Source organism: Diabrotica virgifera, chromosome 1 (genome assembly GCF_917563875.1).
Source record: "Diabrotica virgifera virgifera chromosome 1, PGI_DIABVI_V3a".
Classification (NCBI taxonomy): Eukaryota; Metazoa; Arthropoda; class Insecta; order Coleoptera; family Chrysomelidae; genus Diabrotica; species Diabrotica virgifera.
In genome coordinates, this window is record NC_065443.1 from 260138585 (window position 1) to 260160412 (window position 21828).

General features: G+C 31.2%; 1 protein-coding gene across 2 annotated transcripts in view; it reads left to right on the forward strand.

Annotated features, from left to right (window-relative positions):
- LOC114333137 (uncharacterized) overlaps positions 1 to 20870 on the forward strand; it is a 78129-nt gene extending 57259 nt beyond the window's left edge. For both annotated transcript variants that reach the window (XM_050649503.1, XM_028282964.2), the window contains exons 2-3: positions 9361 to 9396; positions 20353 to 20870. In XM_050649503.1, the coding sequence (XP_050505460.1) occupies positions 9367 to 9396; positions 20353 to 20751 (429 nt within the window). In that variant the 5' untranslated portion in view covers positions 9361 to 9366 and the 3' untranslated portion in view covers positions 20752 to 20870. The remainder of the gene's footprint in view (positions 1 to 9360; positions 9397 to 20352) is intronic.
- Positions 20871 to 21828: the final 958 nt, after the last annotated feature.

Here is a 21828-nt window from a genome sequence, read left to right on the forward strand (position 1 = left end):
AACTTTGACTTCAACGGTATTTTTTTCTCCAAATAGCAATGCTTTCCTTTGCAAAAATAATAAGACAAACAATTTTTTGAAGTTATATTTCTTTAGGCGCGATTGAGAGTAAAATTTCATAATACTGCGCGCATGCGCACACAGACAGTATGTCGTTTAGTTGCTGAATGTTTCAAGTTATGTATAAATAATATATCAGTGCAAGAAAAGGTGTGAAAAGAATATATTAGTGTTTTTAGTAAATGTATTATTTATTATAATTTTTGTGCCTTTGGATTTGTCTTCCTCGGGAATAAGATATTTTATAATAATAGTAAGTATATTTAAAGTATTTTTGTATTAAATTTGTCAGTATGTATGAGAAATCTTGTAACCTGTCAAATCAAAAGAAATATAGCTCAGTGGTAGAGCGTCTGACCGGAGATCAAGAGGTCCCGTGTTCAAATCCCGGACGATTCATACTTTTTTTTTTATATTTTTGGTATCGTTTTAATAAAAATTTTTTAAAAGTGGTAGGTAAAGAAAGTTAGTTTAATATTTAAATAAAATACAAATAACCTGTTAAGTATATTAATTTCGTTGAAATTATAATAATAGAAGTATAACTTTTTACGTGCGTACAAAGTACACACACATTCTTTTTTTATCCATTTTTTTTAACTATTACAAGTTGCTTCACTCAATGCCAAATTTCTACACGCATCTTTTGAATGCTAGGGCTGACCAAAAATCATATGGGATTTAATACCAGTAGGGCCATGTAGGTGTCAGCCTACGAACTTTTCATCCCACCATTACTATGATAGTACTACTAGACAAAAATACAAATTTCATCCTCATTATATATTTCCAAAGCTATTTAGTCGAGCCCTAGACTTTAAAACTACAAATTTGTTAACATATTTAGGCATCAAGGTTAATGTAAACAAGTTAGACCACCTTAGATTCGCTGACAATATCGTAAATATAGCGAGCACACTCGAGGAACTGCAAACTATGGTGGCCGAACTCGCAGACACCTCCCAATACATCGGACTAGAAACAAATACCGACTAGAAAAAAAATGGAACAACCACATAACCAGAATGGGGGGACACGTGTGGTCAAAATAGCAAGAGATAAATTACCAATCTATAGAAGAAGTACCGACCGACCGCGCAAAAGATGGAGTGACAACCTTCCATAGAGGTATCAATCCGCCAATGAACAAGCAGAAATGCTTATGAAGAGAAAGAAGAAGAAGAAGAGGAGACAAATATGGCAATAACAAAGACAATGACAAACAAAGGCTACCACAGGTGTAGAACTATAAACGGCAATGAGCTAGAACAAGTACAAGAATAAATATATGCCTAGGACAAATTATTAAACTTTTGCAAGAGCCAGACTGGCATGGAAAAGAATTGGAAAACTCAGCTGGATACTTGAGAATCGCAAAAAACCTCTATAATTGAGAAGCAAAATGTTCAGCCAGTGCATCCTTCCTATCATGACATATTATAGATATCAAACCTGGATCCTAACCAAGGTAAATATGGACAAACTAGCTATAGCAGAAGTATCAACGGAAAGGGTAATTTTAGGAAAAAGACTATTTGCTATAAATAGGAACGACAGGGTGAGATCATAAACAAAAGTCTATGATATAGCAACAAACATTGCCAAACTTAAATGGAGTTTCAAGGCCACACTGCTAAATAAAATCACCAAAGTTGGAATGGCGAAATAAAATATTGGAGACCTTATAAAAGTAGACAACAAAAAGGAAGACCACAGACAGGCCCTGGGCTATAAATGGGCAGACGGGGCATTTGCCCAAGTCTAGTAATGATACCGACACACTACAAATAAATAATGATGAAGGTAATCCAGATATTGTTATTTGCAATTGTGATCACAGTAATGTGGATAGCCAAATTGTTTTCATTTCTGAGTAAAAATTTGATGACTTGTTGCTTTTAACTTTTAACATCAATGACCTGGCAACTTTGGACATCACTTTGCCTTTAACTATAGAATCGGTTGTAAACAATCCACCGAAACAGAATTTTCAAGTAAATTCTGAAGATAGGTATTTACAATGACGTATCTAAGCGTACACTTAATGTACTCTTTCTAACAGTGAATCTTATACTAGGGATTGGCTGATCTATTCACAGTCGTCTGGTAAAGTATTTTGTGTTCCTTGCTACTTATTTCAGCCTTTGGATAAAAAACTGGATTTTCAACAGGTTTCAACGATTGGAAACATGATCATGTGTTGATTCAACAGCATGAACAATCAGTAGACCATCGTTATGTGTCATATTGATCTGCAAAAACGTGTGACGAGTTTATCAGTGTAATGGCAGACTGTGTGCTACAAACAATGACTGAAGAGGTAAAACATTCTCGCTGCTTTGCCTTCATTGTGGATTCTACTCCTGATTGTTCACACACCGATCAATTAGCATTTGTTTTACGTAATGCTTGCAAAGATGCTAAGCCAAAGGAACGTCTCTTCAAAGTTCTTCCTGGAATAGGCCACACCTCAAGTAGCCTAGAAGATGCATTTCTGAGTACTGTAACAGAATTGGGATTAAATATTGAGTTATACCGAGGACAAAGCTATGACAATGCTGCCAATATGTCTGGAGCTTATACAGGACTGCATGCCAGAATTAAACAACACTGCCCTTTGGCTGAGTTTGTACCTTGCGTTGCCCACTCACTCTACCTCGTTGGATCATCAGCTGCAGAGTGCTGCAGTGATGCTGTTCTGTTTTTTGGATTCTTCCACAACCTGTTCACGGTTTTTTCTTATTCAACCCATAGAAGGAGCATTTTAAAAGCATCATTTAAAAATATTAATACTCCACTGGTAAAATCTCTCTCTCAAACTAGATGGTCAGCAAGAGCCGATGCAGTGAAGGCTTTGGTCAAAGGCTACAAGGAGATACAAAAATCACTGAAGCAAATATCGGAAGACCCTACTCAGAAGCCTGTAGTACAGGTAGAAGCTTTAGGATTAGAAAATAAGTTTGAAAACTTCGAAATAGCCTTCATACCCTCAACCTAGCAGTAGGTAAAACACAGCTTCAGAACTTGGAGAGCTATTTAAACGACAGGAGAGATGAGTTTGACAAGTATGAACAAAAAGTTATGACGTTTTTACAAGTTGAATCGCCCAGCCACAAAAGGATAAGAACCAGAAAAACTTTTGCGGACAAAACCATTGGTAATGAAAATTAAGCTCATCCTGATGGAAAAAAAGGTTCAAAACTCAAGATTACATCAGAATCTTTGACTCTTTGATAAGTAACTTATCAAGGCGAAAATTGGCTTATGAACATTTGGCTGATAAATTTGAAATACTCTCTTCTCTTGTTCAAAAAGGATCACAGAAAGAGGCCATATCGCAAACTGCAAAAAAACTTTATGCCTCCTACCCTAATGACATTGGAAGTGAATTTGAAAATGAATGTTTGCACTTCAAAATGTATGTGGAACAGGAAGAATTTAGTGGAATCCATGACGTGTATGAATACATAATAAAAAATGAATCGAAGAGTACTTTCCCAAATCTTGAAGTAGCTGTTAGAATTTTTCTGACCCTACCTGTCACCAACTGCTCTGCAGAGAGAGGATTTTCCTCTTTGAATCGTCTGAAGGATGTTAATAGCCACTTTACACGATGCAAGTACTTGCGCAATTAATTGCACAATTTCTTGCCAATGAACTTGTGCAATAAGTTGCAACTAACTTTCTGCAATAAAGTGATTACACGGTGCAAGCAATTGCATAAACTGACATGAAATAGAAACTTTGACAAAATAGCATAAATTTTAGGTTGTGTTGTTTTTATAAATAAAATGTAATTTTTTGAGTAGAGTTTTCAGATATTAGATTAAAAATGTTAGATTATAATTTGAGAAAATTATAATAATATGTAGGTACCTATTATAACAAAATCAATTAATACCTAATGCAAGTACATATACCTATTTATTCATTTACAAAAGGAAACAAGTTGTAAGAAATACAAATAGAAAATAGTTTTTTTAAACCCTATGTTCATAATTAAAGTTATCCACCAGAATCAGTGTGAAATTGGTAAAAAGTTTCTCTATTTTTGTTAAAAATTGTTTAGTTTGAAATTTAGGATGACAGAATGTCAATATAGTAAAAACCAACAGTGTAACCTTAAAAGTCATTAAAAATATAACCAAATTGCAGAAAAAATTGCATGAAAAATAGGACATGTTCTATTTAGCTGCAACTTCTTGCAGCAAGAAATTGCTGCAAGAAATTGCAGCTTTTCTGTGCAATTCGCGTATGACACAATGGAATTTCTATTGCTGCAAGAAATTGTGCAATTAATTGCGCAGTTAGTTGCATCGTGTAAAGTGGCTATAAGAGATCTGCTCTTTCAGACAGCAAGTTAAATTGTCTCATGTTACTGTGTTGTGAAAAAGACTTAACCCTAAGCATAGATTTTTTTATGTAGTAAGTAAACAAGTTTGCCAAATTGAAGGTTAGAAAAAAATCTGTCATTTAAAATGCTTTGTACGAAGTAGGATCTTAAAAATATAATTTTAAGTTGTAATCTTTGCTGGAAGTGTGATTTATGTAGAAATAAATGTCTACAGTTTTGTGTATGAAAGACGTGTTTTCTGGTTATTTATTTTACTTCATAAAATATAAGTAATATATTGTTATGATCTGCTTTCTCTTACTTTTATAATAATTAGTATTTATTTAATTAATTATTCAATTGTCGCAAATCATACATAAAAATTAAGAAAAATCTCAGGGTGCCTTTTTATCGTACAAAATAACTAAATTATCTTAGGTTATACTTATCCTTTCTTGTGGTTTCAGTATCTCTTAGTTGATCCTTATCGGGATAAAATTCGAAAAGGAAATAAACAGAAATACTATAAGTAAACACATACAAATATTTTTTAGTATCAAAAGCAAGCCTCAAGGATTTATCAATTAAATCCTGTGGGCATAACGGTCCCAATGAACTCTTACCACATAAATTAATTTTAATTCAACAAATATTTATCGGTTTGTTCTTGATGACATTGATAAAACAAACTAAACAAACAAATTTAGGTATTCGCAAAACAACTTATACTTCCTATTAAATTTTTGAAATATTGGAATTTTAGCTCATATGCTTTTACTCAAAAAAAATTAACTTGTGAACATAAAGAAAATCTATCACATAAATTATTGACTGACCTTTTGATTCACACACAATGATGTCTCCTCTTGACCCAAACAGCTCTTCCTTGTTGATTATGTTAGGCTACCCATCAAAGCCCTCTCCGTTCTCAGCATCAATCAAGCAGCATACCAGCAACTAATTCTCCAAAATACGAGCCAGGCCTCTTTTGACCAGCACTCGTTAAAAAAACTCCAAAATTCTCTCCTCTCTTTCTCACAATAATATTCTCTCCCTTGGACTTTACAGAATCAAAGAGGTATTTCTTCTCAATTTGATTTGTCTCTCGTTCCACTTTTCAGCTACACTCTTCACTATCTAACAACCACTGGTACTTGCTTCTGAACTGTTCACGAAAACTTTGACTGCTCTTCTCCGATACCGGTCACATAATAATCTCCTTTTCTAAACGATCTGAACATTCAACCTTCTCTCATCCCCATTCCAAATTTTTATTCGAAAAACCCATGCATCCTTCCAAACAAATACTTCTACTCATGATAATTACTTTTCGGGAATTCTACAAATTTACTTGGGGCTTAAACAAAGAGACTTAAAATTTCAACTTTCTCTACCTTATTTTTCTAAATATAATAATTACCTGTGGCTTTTGGCCTCGCTAGTAACAAAGCAACCGTTTTAAAATTATAATCCCGAAACAAATTGTCTATTAACATCACTTTATTTACTAATGTCTTTAATTCTTCAGGGAAAAACTCATTGAAAATTACTTGGTGTAATTTTTTTACATCCCCGCCAAACGGTATTTTTATATCACCCGGACTTTGGATGAGTATTTCTCTCGTCTCCCGTCTCTCGTTGTTTTCTGATATCATCAATTAGTTTTTCATTATTTCGGCATCTTTCTTCTATTTATTTCTTGTCTTTTTGCAAAGCATTTTCAAATTTTGCTTCTAAGTTCTCTGTCATTTTTCTGGCAATCTCGTATCTCCTTCATTTTATTTTTGATTTTTTTAATCTCTGTCTCTTGTTGTCCCATCTCGATCTTGATCATTGTCAACCATCCTTTTACTTCCTTTTCATACTTTTCTATGCGTTCCTCCATTTTCTTGTAGTTCTTTTCTATTGCTTGTTTTGTTTCCTTCTGATTTTCTTGCATTATTCTTTTTGTTTCATCCATTTTTGATGTGTTTCCCTTTGATTTTCTTCCATTTTTTGTGACTGGAGTTGCATCAGTTGTAATAATTTATTTATTCCTGATAATTCCTGTTTTTCTGTTGCCATGATTGTTGTTTCGAAAATGTCTTCTTGTTCTATATGTTTTTCTTGTTCCAAATGTTCTTATTGTTTTTTGTTTTCTTTGCTTTTGCTTCTGGTGATCGACATGTAGGTAAAATTTATCCCCGCCTGATACGAAATTCGAAAATACCTTGTATGCTGTAGAGACAAAATTTTTCTCTCCCCAAATATAATCAATTTATCACACAAATTTTTAAATTTATCCAAATTCAAATAAATCAAATATAAAATAAATATGTAAAAATTGTACCTAGATAAAAGTAAGTCAAATAAAATATTTTTCACCTGTTTTTCCGTTTCCTATCCTTTCAAGTTCACAACTAGAGAAACTTTCATGTCCCACGTTGGTTCGCCATGTTGTTATGATCTGCTTTCTCTTTTATAATAATTAGTATTTATTTAATTAATTATTCAATTGTCGCAAATCATACATAAAAATTAAGAAAAATCTCAGGGTGCCTTTTTATCATACAAAGTAACTAAATTATCTTAGGTTATACTTACTTATCCTTTCTTGTGGTTTCAGTATCTCTTAGTTGATCCTTATCGGAGTAAAATAGGAAAAGGAAATAAATAGAAATACCATAAATAAGCACATACAAATATCTTTTATTAAAAATTTATCAATTAAATCCTGTGGGCATAACTGTCCCAACGAAACTCTTACCACATAAATTAATTTTAATTCAACAAATATTTATCGGTTTGTACTTGATAACATTGATAAAACAAACTAAACAAACAAATTTAGTTATTCGCAAAACTACTTATACTTCCTATTAAATTTTTGAAATATTGGAATTTTAGCTCATATGCTTTTACTCAAAAAAAAATTTACTTGTGAATATAAAGAAAATCTATCACATAAATTATTGACTGACCTTTTGATTCACACACAATGATGTCTCCTCTTGACCCAAACAGCTCTTCCTTGTTGATTATGTTAGGCTACCCATCAAAGCCCTCTCCGTTCTCAGCATCAATCAAGCAGCATACCAGCAACTAATTCTCCAAAACACGAGCCAGGCCTCTCTTGACCAGTACTCGTTAAAAAAAAACTCCAAAATTCTCTCCTCTCTTTCTCACAATAATATTCTTTTCCTTAAACTTTACAGAATCAAAGAGGTATTTCTTCTTAATTTGATGTGTCTCTCGTTCCACTTTTCAGTTACGCTCTTCACTATCTAACAACCACTGGTACTTGCTTCTGAACTGTTCACGAAAACTTTTACTGCTCTTCTCCGATGCCGGTCACATAATAATCTCCTTTTCCAAACGATCTGAACATTCAACATTCTCTCATCCCCATTCCAAATTTTTATTCGAAAAACCCATGCATCCTTCCAAACAAATACTTCTACTCATGATAATTACTTTTCGGGAATTCTACAAATTTACTTGGAGCTTAAACAACGACTTAAAATTCCAAATTTCTCTACCTTATTTTTCTAAATATAATAATTACCTGTGGCTTTTGGCCTCGCTCGTAACAAAGCAACCGTTTTAAAATTATAATCCCGAAACAAATTGTCTATTCACATCACTTTATTTACTAATGTCTTTAGTTCTTCAGGGAAAAACTCATTAAGGATAATCCACTGCTTAAAAACTAACTTATAATAAATAGTTACGAATCAATATACAGGGTGTATCAAATTTATGTGCCCGCGTTATATTAAAAAAAAATAAAATTTTTATTCCCTCTTTGATTGACAAAATGATACACAATAATGTATAAAATATAAGTAACATAGATTATTTGCTTTTACGTTATAGTAATAAAGGGGGCGCCAGTAGACCATTTGCCCAAGGTGCCAGTCACCTAATCCCGGGGCCTGACCACAGATAAGGTGATTCTTCTTCTTAAAGTGCTGTCTCCGCAACGGAGGTTAGCAAACATCATAACTATTCGGACTTTAGAGACGGCTGCTATGAAAATTTCATTTGATATACAATCTCCACCATTCTCTCAGCAACGATATTCTGCTTCTCCCTGTACTTCTTTTTCCTTGACTCTTTCCCTTCATAATCAATGGAAGCAAGTTGTATCTCTCTCCATGTGTAATATATCCGAGATATTCTAATTTTCTTGTTTGGATAGTATTTAGGGTGTCAATTTGTTTATTCATGTTTTTCAGACCCTCTTTGTTCGTGACGTGTTTTGTCCACAATATTTTCAGAATCCTTCTGTACACCCACCTCAAATAATGGTTCTAGTATTTTCCTTCATGCAGCTTTTAAGGTCCAAGCTTCCATTTCATAAAACAGAGTCGAGAAAACGTAGTACCTAGCCAACTTAACTCTTTGCTCCAACTTTTAATCTCTTGTGCAGAGCACTTTTCTCAATTTGTTAAAATTTGCTCTACCCTTTTGAGTTCTTGAAAGTAGGTAATCACCTGTAGAGGTAATCAAGTAGAATAAAGGTCGATGGGAGGAGTCTGGAGAGCCTATGTGTATAGAAGTACAATTAAAGGCTAATAACAAGTAGAACGAATATGTCAAAAAATAAGATTATTTTTTTAAATAATGAATGATGGCGGGGAAGTAATTCCTTGAGGGGGAGTTTTTCTTTATATTAATTACAATAATTTAGGTGCTATTTGACAATGACTTATTTAAAAATAATTAAAATATGTCATTATAATTTACACAGGATAATTAATTAAATAAATTATTATAATTTTCTTTATAAAGACATTTTAAAGACATATTTTTACATTATTTAGTAGGCGAAAATAAGACCCATGTAGGCGAAAAGAGTCATTTTTTACTAATTACTTAATTATTTTAATTGAATATTTTAGTAGCAATATATGTTAAAGATTGTATGTTTTGATATAAAAGCAAGTCTAAAACTGTAAAAAATACATATCGGTCAAAAACTGGTATTAAAGATGAGGTATTATCTTCTTGCTGTGTTCCTGGTAAGGTTTTCAAAATTTAAGGAATAATTTTATTTTAAATCTTAGAGAATTTTTTTATTTATTAAGCGCAACAGGCCTTGTAGACCTAGGGCTAAAATGTTTACCTTTCTTATTACATAAATAATAAATAACTTGATATAACTTACATAACTTATAAATTTTATTTAATTACCTCCCTCCATCTCTTTCTGTCCAATGCTAGTTCTTTCCATCTATCAATGTTACTTTTCTTCCAGTCTTCATACATACTGTCCTTCCATCTTTTCCTTGGTCTGCCTTTCCTTCTCTTTTTTATTGGTCTCCGTGAGAGTACCATTTTGGGCATTCGTTTACTTCCCATTCTCTCGATGTATCCCAAATACCGTATTCTCTGTGCTTTGATCGCCGTCGTGATCGTTGGCTCTTGATATAATTCTTCCAATTCTTTATTGGTTTTTCGTCTCCACTGACCTTCTATTTTCACATATCCATATATTGCTCTTTGCATCTTTCTCTCCCATCTTTCTAAAAGATCCGTTTCTGACTTTTTGAGCACCCATATTTCGCATGCGTATGTTACTGTAGGTTTGATAACAGTCTTATAATTTCTTATTTTTGTTTTTCTTGATATGTATTTGAATTTCAATAATGTGCGTAATGCTCCATATTTTTTATTTCCTTTAGCTATTCTAGCCTTTATCTCCCCTTATTCATGACCATTTTCATCTATTTTGGCTCCTAGGTAAATAAGTTCTTTGGCTCTTTTGAACGAGTATGTTTTTCTCCATCTATTTGTACTATGATGTTATTTTCTGTTTTTTTTTGGATCTCTCCCATTATCATATACTTTGTCTTTTCTTCATTTATTTTAAGTCTGAATTTTTTGGCTTCTGTTGTTATGTTTTTCATTAACTTTTGTAGTTCTTTTTTGCTTGTTGCTAATAGCGTCGGATCATCTGCAAATGCTATGCATTGGTGGCTGTTTTTAAATATCGTTTCTGGCATGTTTATTCTGCATTTCCTGATTATTCCTTCCAATGTTAGATTGAATGCAGTTGTTGATAGTGGGTCTCCTTGTCGTAATCCTTCCTTGGTTTCAAACTTTTTGGATGTATACCCTTTCCATGCTATTTCGTTTGTTGTGTTTTCCATCGTCATCTTTACCATCCTGAAAATTTTACTTGGCATCCCCAATTCTTTCATCAGTTCGTACATCTGCTGACTGTTTCCTGTATCGTAGGCCTGCTTAAAGTCGATGAACAATGCATATAGTACTTTTTTATGTTCGTAACAGGTAGTCTGTAACATTGATTTTTTCGATATAAAACTAACACTTTCGATAGCGAATAAATCAAAAACTATTAATTTTATCAAAAAAATATATAGAACATTTTTTGCTTAGAATGACTGTTTTACCTACTTTTGCGGTCAAAATATAATAAAAAAATTTCCACCCCGAGATAGGGTGGCAACCACCCCCATGGTAAAAGCGACTTTCGGCATCACATATATTTTGATCCTTGGACTATCCGCTACATATTCTCAAATTTTCAAGCAAATTTATCCATTCTGTAAAAATTGCGAGGTTTTATCCTATTTTAAGCTTCATTACTTAGACTATTATGAGGATCGACTCTGTCGATTAATTTTCCATACAACGTAAAACCGGCCACTAACGATACTGCGGCGTCATTCAATTTTGTCGAATTCGACTATACTCCGTCTAATACACTTACCGTTGCACGTCATCCGCGTCATAGCCCGTGACGTCACATGATACCAACACGAAATATTTAGGTGGTGGGTGTGTTTTTTTGAATCATTTTGCAGAGTACACTGCAATTACAGCCACTAGACATATTTTATTATATATGCGTAGAAATAATATTTGAAGATTTCTGTTAATGTTAACTTAAAGAAATACACAATAATATGTTTCATTTAATTTGTATGAATGGATTATAAAACGTTTTTATGAAGCACATTTGTTCGGAACATTCTGTAACTGTAATCGAACGAAGGTGATATTTTGGCATAAATTGGTAACATTTATTTGACAGTTACGGTGATGACACTTTATATTTGTTTTTATTCTTTACTATATCAGAGCTTCGCTGGTGTCGCTCCTAGCGGATTACAAATGCAACTTTCACCGGTAATTTTTAAATTTATTATTTAATTGTCATCGCTTAATATTTACAACGCAAAAAAGTAATTAAATTTTAATCGATTTTTTTAAGATTTTGCTAATCATTTTGACGTTCTATTGATGAAATATTAATTTCTTACTTCGGATACTTTCACAATTATCGTGTAGATGGCGCTAAGATTAATAGATTAATTTATAATTACATATTACGGAACATTAAAAAAACTTAAATTAAGTATTTAAAACGTAAGTATATTTAAGGTAAAAATATGTACCACAGCTTTGACCAACTAATATTTTTTATAATTAATGTTTATAATTTTAATTTTAAATTAATCACTTTGACATTTATGTCAAATTTCCAGTAAATATTTACAGACTACTTGTCACTACTGGCGCTCGCGAATTTTTAAATATCCCCTCTACGTACGAGCTCACAGCGTATAAGTATTTGTTTTATTATATTTACTGTTTTTATTATTTTTTTTTAACGTAAGATTATAACTTTATTCTTCTTTTCTATTTCTAAAGTTTTTATTTATTTACATTGAATATTAATGTTTTGTTGTATGTATAATCCACCTCCTTAAAAATTATGGAATATATTTGATTTAAAATGAATTTAAAAATTTTTTGTAATTGGGCAACAATGTCAACTTAGATCTCTGACGTAGATAATGACGTGCAATGGTAAGTATATTAGACGAACTGTAATTGACAACAATTTTGATCGGGTGTGACTGTGCATTAGGGTGCATCGAAAAAATAAAAGTTGGAAATGTTATATCTAATAGCGTGAAAAAGTTGCTACTGTTATTTTTCAGCATATTGGTATTTTTAATTTTTTTTTCTAAGCGAATTTTCTGCCCCCCCCCCCCCCCCAACGACCTTAAATTTTATTAAATATCTGATTTTTATGGAAATTTCAATTTATATTCTTTGGAATAAAATATGTGCTAACTCGATCTAAGATCAATTAAGGATAACTTAGAATGTTGTCAATTACAAATTTAAACGATATTTAAAATTTTATTTGTTTTTTCAGTCTCCCCAACCCCTTTGAAATGTCCCGCTTCGTGAGTCCGTCCGTGAAATTTTCACTTATGTTTGGTGCGATGCCTTACTTTGTTATTATTGTTGTTTGTAAATTACAGATTTTTAAAATAGATAAATCAGGACATGGGGAATAAAATAAAGATGTGCTGTGGACCGCCCCATTTTTGGGCAACCACCAAATATACCTGAAAATGTTTTACCGAAATTCAAACAAGCGATGAAGTTTTGTGGTTGCAAGAGGATAAAAACCTCAGAAAGAAAGAGCCAAAATTTTCTGGTATTGCCGAACGGGTTGCAATTAAGTTGGAGGAAACATGGAAAAAGGCTTTAATTCCAATAATTTAACAGACAAGAATTAGTCAGCTTTTAAAAACGTATCATTACAAATATATATGAAACTTATGAAACCATTTCAGAACAGTCAAAACAGTGAATTTTACAAAAATAAAACTCAATTCTTTAAGAACAACAGTAAAACTAAACGTTTCGATCTTGCAGCATGCAAATGTGACACTCTGATTAATTGTCTTTGCAGCAAATCTCAAAAAGTACCTCTGGATGAGCGCGAATTTCTATTAAATCAAAGAGGTCCCAGAGAAATGGTGATAAGCTCGATTGATACGGAAATCAAAAACAAATATGAGAGACAACAACGATAAAAGAAGAAAATTACCGACGCAAAGACAAAACTTTAGCTCAAGTAAAAAACAGTACCAAGTTTTATGGTCAATCGATCTTGGAAAAACACATAACATTTGTGCATGAGCCAGGGTGCAAATATTTCGGACATGGGTATCCGCTGTCTGGTATATCAGAAAGTATCAAATCACACAAAATCAAACAGTCGTCAATACTGGCGTTAAGGGTGATGTAATACGGCTAGCGGCTGTTAGAAAAACATCTTAAAAAACCGTTTCAGTGGTTTGTATGTCTGCGACATTCAAATGATCTACCCCTTGGACATTAAAAGAAGTTTGCCAGTGACCAAATAAATTTTGATTAAGACGACTACTTTGAGTTAATTAACTAACAAGAATATCACCTTACAGAACCACCTATATTCTCTAGATTTTCGTGTGAAAATCTGCGAGATTTTATTAAAAATCCTAACTTAGACCCTTTTAACATTGAGATTGAGAAAAATATCACTGCCAAAAACAATGTGTAGAACGCTGTGTCAAGCTCGTAACACAAGCTTCTCTAGCAGTTTGTGGAGCGTATTCGAGGGATGGATTTATAAAAACTCGAATTGATTCCAGAAAAACTATGCCTCACTTTAATGCTGAATCGGAAGACATCTTCGAATAGAATGCTTTTACCATATTTTTTTGTAATATTTATATACCTAATTTTGTACTTGCTGCTGACGTCAGGAAGACGGATATGTTAGGCTATTTTGTTATAAAAAGAATGCTTTAATATCGTGGGGGGCAGAAATTTTTTTGATTTCAACGCAATTTTATTAAAATACTTAATAGTGTGTTAGGCAACTTTTGTGAGCTATTAAATTTTCGTTTCGAAATAAAAGTTTTTTTCGTCTGTTAACATTTTTTCAAAATTTTTAATTAACTTGGGGGGGCAGAAGATATTTTCCAATTTCGAAAAAAATTTACCAAAATACTTAACAGTTGATTGGGCAACTTTTGTGAGGTATTAATTTTCCATCGCAAAAAAATATTTTTTTTTCGCCTTTTTCGATGCACCCTACTGTGCATCCAACAAAATCGTACAATTTTACCGAAGAGAGACTGACCTGTCTGCTGCAGTACTGCAGAATTGATATCATCAACGATCTTTTCGAACGACACCTTAGTACTGTGAGTGGACGGCTTAATATTTGGCTTGCTATTTATATTTGTTGTTTTCGTAAAAACTATTACTCTTATTCTTGTAGTTAAAAATTTAAAACTATTAGTTTATATAAAGCTTTGTTGAGATTTTGTCACAGTGTCTATATTATTTTGTAAATACCACTTAATCGGTCAGTCAGCAAAAAGGCTTTCTTTGTGCAGTCATTTTTCTGTTTTCCAAGTCATCATATTTGTTGCAGAAATTGCTTGAAAATAACTCAAATAATAATATTTGAGTTATCCTCCCTCTCAAAAAAGTCCGGAACATTGTTTAAATAATCAAAATGTCAAAAAATGAAGGAAAAATTCTATTTTTTTCTTCGTTTTTCGATTATAACTTTAAAAGTATTCATTTCCGACAAAAGTTTAATTGACAAAAAAGTTGCGTAATTAAATTTCCTACAATACAAAAATTGGTTAAGTATTTAAAAAATAGTTACCCTTGTTGCAAAATAGCAAAAATTGCGAAAAAAGCATAAAGAAACCAATATTCGTATTTTACGTTTTTCAACCATGTATTCTACACTTACGACCTTCATATTTCACCCAGAAAAACTATATGATACAAAAAAACAATACTGTAAATTTTGTTAAGATCGGTTCCATAGATTTTACAAAATAAATTTTGCAATCCAGCTTTCGCAAAAAAAATTCATCTTTTCAAAATGTTACAGGACTGAAAGTAAAGCAGATAGCAAGTTGACATTTTTTTTGCTTATAGAAGTGTACTGTACCTTTCATTAGCAATTTGCAAAACTAAAATTGATGAACTACCACGGCGTCAGAAATTTTTTAAATAAATATTAATTATTGGTGCTACGCGCAGGACAGCGGATAGTTTGCTCTGATTGGGCATTCCAATGACCTTTGATAATAATTAATACATTTTAATTTTTATTACATTTCGATATAAATAAATGGTAAAAGTCTAGGAAAAGTGCATGCTAAATTTGAGGTGAAATTAGAGAAAATTATGTATGCCTTTGTACTCACTTAATAATGCTCTTAAAAATACGATACGTGTATTTCAATGCATATTTTTTCTATAATTAGTTCAATTCTCATTTAAAAATTCCTTTTTTAACATAAATTTTCAAATATATCCCTCCATCTTGATTGTTTCCTTGTTAATGTCATGTCACTTTTCTACCAATGTTGCCATATTTTCAAAAAATATTATTTCTTGCAAAATTTTGTAATTTAAATATAATAATATTCTAGAATGACAAAAACGGGCAGATTGCAACTGTGCGCAGCGGTCAGGGTTCTCAACAGGGTGTCTAAGTTTTATTTACTTCTTATTCGTTTTGAACGGAAATTTGGCTAATTTAAAAAAATTAATATATTATATATTATACAGTACAATTTTCAAAGGAGGAAGACCTAACCCTTCGGTCCAAACCTAACTTTCGGGTATTAGAGTGTAGAGTACCCCAGGAGGTAGTGACATTACCTTTTAAATATTTCTTAGTGACTAAAACATAACCTGACCAAACCTAACCTAAACTAACCGAAACTAATATAAACATAACTGATGAAGACAAAATTAAAACAAAATAATATGTAGTTTTTTCAAAATTATATTATTTTTTTACATTTTTACAAAATTTTGCAAGACAATATTTTTGAAAATATGGCAACATTGGTAGAAAAGTGACATGACATTAAGGACAGAACAATCAAGATGGAGGATATATTTGAAAATTCATGTTAAAACAGAAATTTTAAATGAGAATTATAGAAAAAATATGCATGGAAATTCGGAAGCCGTGATTTTTTTAGCATTATAAAGTGAGTAGAAAGACATACATAAGATTTTTTTTGTGTTTTCACCTTCCAATTGCCGTTCCCATTACCTAGACATTATCCAAATAAATAAATTTGTTTATTGCAAAATAATAACACATACTCTATCCTTCGAAAAAACACTTTTTTTAACCAAAGCTTTCTTTGTTCATATATTTTAACTTAAATAATAAAAATTTATTATTTTTAAACATATGCAATTTTTTAAACAATATTTCACAAACAATAATAAAATTAGTTTGATTTTTGTGGAATTAAAATATTAAAATACAACAAAATATAGAGTAAGAAAATAATATATTGGATAAAGATTGAAAGAAATTTTTGGTGGAAATCAACTTGTGTGAATCGAACACCGCTGTCCTGCGCGTAGTACCAAAAATTAATGTTTATTTAAAAAATTTCCTGAAGCCGTGGTATTTAATCCATTTTAATTTTGCAAATTGCAAATCAAAAGTACAGTACACTTCTATAAGCAAAAAAAAGTTCAACTTGCTATCTGCTTTATTTTCAGCATTGCAACATTTAAAAAAAATGAATTTTTTTTGCGAAAGCTGGATTTCAAAATTTATTTTGCAAAATCTATTGAACCGATCTTAATGAAATTTACAGTGTTGTTTTACTATATCATAATGTTTTTCTGGGTAAAATATGAAGGTCCTATGTTTAGAACAAATGGTTGAAAAACGTAAAGGGCGAATACTTGTTTTTGTATGATTTTTTTCGCAATTATTGCTATTTTGCAACAAGGGTGACTATTTTTTAAATTTTTAACTAATTTTATATTGTAGGAAATTTAATTACGCAACTTTTATGTTAGTGCGACTTTTCTCAGAAATGAATAGTTTTAAGGTTATAATCAAAAAACCAATAAAAAAAAAGAATGCGTGTGTACTTTGTACGCACGTAAGAAGTTATACTTCTATTATATGATTTAAACGAAATTAATATACTTTTTATTTATATTTTGTTTAAATATTAAACTAATTTATACTTACTACTTCTCAAACATTTTTATTAGAACAGTGCCAAAAATTAAAATAATAAAAGAATAAAACACACACAAACACATTAAACAAGCCACAAATGATGTCTGAACAATAATTGTCGAAATTTTTTTTAACTAAATACGTATTTTCTGAAAATACAATTATATAACAAATATACTTACAATCATAAAATGCATTAAAAAAAACAAAAAAGAAAGTTTCTATTGGGACTCGAACCAGCGCTGATAAGAGCGGTTGGTATTGGAATTCATTGGCCTTCTCCGCTTAGTCACGGACACTATGTGTCATTATTTACGAAGATCGACTAACTAAACGGATTAAACTTGTGATATTTTGAAAATTGATCAAATTATTTTAATTTTGAATTGAAATGATTTAGAATTGAAAAAAATACAACAAAACATAGAGTAAAAAAACAATATATTAGGTGAATATTGATAGCAATTTTGATGGTAATCAAATTATATAAATAAAAGTATTACATACTATGTATTTTGGCAGATCAAATAGGTAGGTTTATACCCATGATACATTAACAATTATTACGTACCTGTTGCTTTTAAAAACTATTTAAAAGTCACTACAATATTATAAACTTTTTTGTTTCTGTCCTCACAACAATAAAACTAATATATTATACATTTGTTTACCTTTACCTTTACCTCCAAACCTCAGCTGCCATATCGGATAATTTTTGACATTTCATTTGATCATTCAATCAGAACAAAGTTATAATGCGCATGCGCCGGGCTGATAGGTTTTAACATATAAAAAAATCACCCTCTATCGCCGGTAAAGAAGTATAACTTCAAAAATCGAATTTTTCCTTCATATTTTGACATTTTGATTATTTAAACAATGTTCCGGACCATTTTGAGTGGGAGGACAACTCAAGTATAATTATTTGACTTATTTTCAAGCAATTTCTGCAAAAAAATTTGAGTCACTTCTCAACGTCCATCTCAAAACAGATGCGCCCTGGACTATTAATAATAGACTTCATTTACTCAATTATTTATTTAGTAGCAGATTTTCGAGCAAAAATATGAAACTCATAGTTACTAAAATCTCTAAACGAACTATTGGTTAATACGTCAGTTAATGACTACAATAAGAGGATATTACTTCCGAATTATATCCTACTAAAACAAAATTTTGGGAATAGCATCTACTTATCTCGTAATTTAAAGTCTACCATATGCCGATGTGCGCTTTTATCTTTGTTGTGGTTCCCACCTCTTCTCGTGGGTGGAAAATTTTTTGGCTAAAGAACCTAATTCTAAGCAAGAACTGTTCTATTATTTTTTTTTGAAAACTCAATATTTTTTTACGAATACCATAAAAATTATGCATCTAACGAGAAAAACATTATAAACATTTTTATAGCTTATTAAAAATCAAACAGATTCGTTTCTTCATCAATCTTCCAGTTTTAATACAAAAAGAGATATGGTAGGTGAAAGTATATTATGTTTTTTGGTGCATGCTCAAATCGGTTTCTTCAAATTAACAGAGAAATGGTCGATTTTAAAGGTATATTGTTACAAATATCTTTTGTAGTGCTTGAATAAACCTTTAAAACTAGCTTTGTTAAATGTCGATTACATTCGGACTAAGCGAGATATGGTGCAAAAAATTGATGACTAATTTATTTTAAGATAAAATATTTAACGCCTCATTCACCAGATTGAAATGCATCTTTTACTTCTACAGTAAGATCAAATTATTGAGCGCAATTTAAAATTTTCTTAAAAATCTTAATTTTCTCCATGTAACTTGAACATGATAAAAAGATACAGTAATGAAAGAATAAAACAAAATTGTCTGAAAAAACCCTATATTTTTGTATTGTATATTTTTTTTTTCATATCTCTTACCATTTTCGAGTTACATGGAGAAAATGGAAGATTTTTCAGGACATTTAAAAATGAGCTTTATAATTTGATTTTATTTTTTCCAAAAGCCATTCATTATAAACTCGTCGAACTTATTGAACATAGAAATAACACTATTGTAGAATGAAAACGATGCATTTAGATTCTGGTTGACAAGGAATTAAATATATTTCTCATTTTTTATTAATACAATAGTCATCAATTATTTTTGCACCAAATATCGCTTAATTTGAATGTAATCGACATTTAACTGTGCTCGTTTTTTCTTTTTCAAGCACTACAAAATGTATTCGTAGCAATATATCCGTAAAATCAACCATTTCCCTATTATTTTGAATTGAACACTCCAATTTGAGCATGAAAAAAAATTTTTTTTCACGTAACAAGTCTTTTTTTATATAAATAGTAGATTTATGAAGAAATTAATCTCTTTGATTTTTCATAATCTACAAAAATGTTTTATATAGATTTTTTCGGTAGATGCATAATTTTTAAGGTATTCGCAAAAAACTGTTCGAAAAGATGTCATTTTTCAATGAAAATTGCAAATTTGGACCATGAATAGGTATCTCAAAAAGTATTGAGTTCTCAAAAAAATTATAGAACCGTTTTTGCTTAGCATTACGTTTTATAGCCACTTCCGTGATTATTTTGACTCCGAGATTTTCCACCTCCGAGAAGGGGTGAGGACCATCCCCAAGATAAAAGCGGCATAGGATATAGAGTAAACTTTATTTATTGATCAATTTCATACTTACAGTGAAACTATCAAGCAAATTGATGCATTAGGATGGAATTCGGAACCAAACACCCTCACTGACTGCACTATAAAAAATGGTTTATAAACATATTGGTAGTTATAAAATCGTTATTTTTAAATCTAATTTTGTACCAGGCAACTTTTATTAAACATTATTGTATCGAAATATAAAATTTATTTGCTAATGTTTTTACTCTTTTGCAATATTGAAATTATAACGACTTATTAAAAACGGCATGTTTTACATAAAATATCATAATATAAAATGTAAATTAATACAGCAAATTACGAGTACATATTTCATAATATAAAATATTATTTACCTATTCCTACAAAACAAAAATACATCGCAAAATAAATTTTAAAAACATTGAAAAAATTATTTTATTATTTAGTATATTATTTATTTATTATTATTTTAAGTTTTACATTATTTTTACTTATTATTTAGGTGTTCCAACATGTTTCAACTTCTTTGGTATATGGTAAGGATGTGAATGCCGGATCAAAGGCTGCTTCTAATGATGACCCTGCGCCAAATCTCAGGTCACTTTTTTATCCAGATCCAGTTGACACATTATCTAGCGGATATAATTCGTTATCTAGCGGATATAATCCGTTTTCTAGCGGATTGGGCGGTAATCCCTTATATAGTGGATTAGGCGGTAATCCCTTATATAGCGGATTAGGCGGTAATCCTTCATATAGCGGATTACTGGTTAATTCGTTGTATAGCGGATTAGGTGGAAATCTGTTATATGGCGGATTGGGAGGCAATCCGTTATTAAGCGGATTAGGTGGTAATCAGTTATTTGGGGGATTAGGTGTCAATCCTCTTTATAAAAGATAACTAATACTATTAAAAGGTATAACAGGAGGACAGAAAATTGACAGAGATTTATCATCTTAATATTGACTAAGCTGTATTGATAATTAATTAAAATTATTATTAAAATGTTGTTAAAATTATAGTTTTTTATTATATTTTTATGGTAAGTGTCCTTTGCTTTTATGTTTTGTTTTGTAACTGTCCATATAGATTTCAAACAGGCTTATGGTTCAATTAATCGTCTCAGGCTATGTGATTCAATGACATAAAAATGACAGGGAGATCTGAAGTCTCCATTATTGTTTAAACTTATTTTAGGATACATCAAAAAATTTATTCGAAAATCAAACCAGACAAAGCTACTCGGGGAACAAATATCGTTCTCACCTTAGAAGTTAAGGCTATTTCCTTGAACTTTGAAGAACATGTATTAAAAAATGTTAGTTTAAAAGTAAATGAAGACAAAGCAAAATACATAGTCGTTACAAAACAAGAATCACGGTTAATAGGATAGGCAAAATGATATTATAAACGAAGGCCATCCATGGCGGCGTCACACTTCGCTATGTAACAGTATGTTATTTGGGGTTCGGACAAAAATAATCCCCGGACAAAAGTCCCCACAAAAATTTCCGGACAAATAATCTACACAAATTTTTTTGGACAAAACATCCCCACAAAAAATGCCGGACAAGCAATTCTTAAGAACTATTTACTGCCGAATAGGTCTCAAAAGTTTTCCCGTGAACTCAATGTTTCAGCCTCAGTGCATAAGAGTATAACAATCTCCATGAAACCGCTTTTCGGCACGAAAATAATGATTAGCAATTAAGATTAAACATGAATTGTAATTTCGATTACCAAATTTCGATTACCAAATTTCGATTACCAAATTTTGAATTCCAATTCCATGCCGAAAATTCCAAATTCTACATGACAAAAGAGTGAGTTTTTTCAAAAATTGTGGAAAATATGGGAGATTAGCTAAGGCTGTGGGAATCATGTTGTAATTATTCGCCTAAATCTTTTTAGTCTAAGAGCTAGAGCCGAAAAATCATCGTCATAAGTAATATGGAGTTTGGCATGTGAAATGTGTCT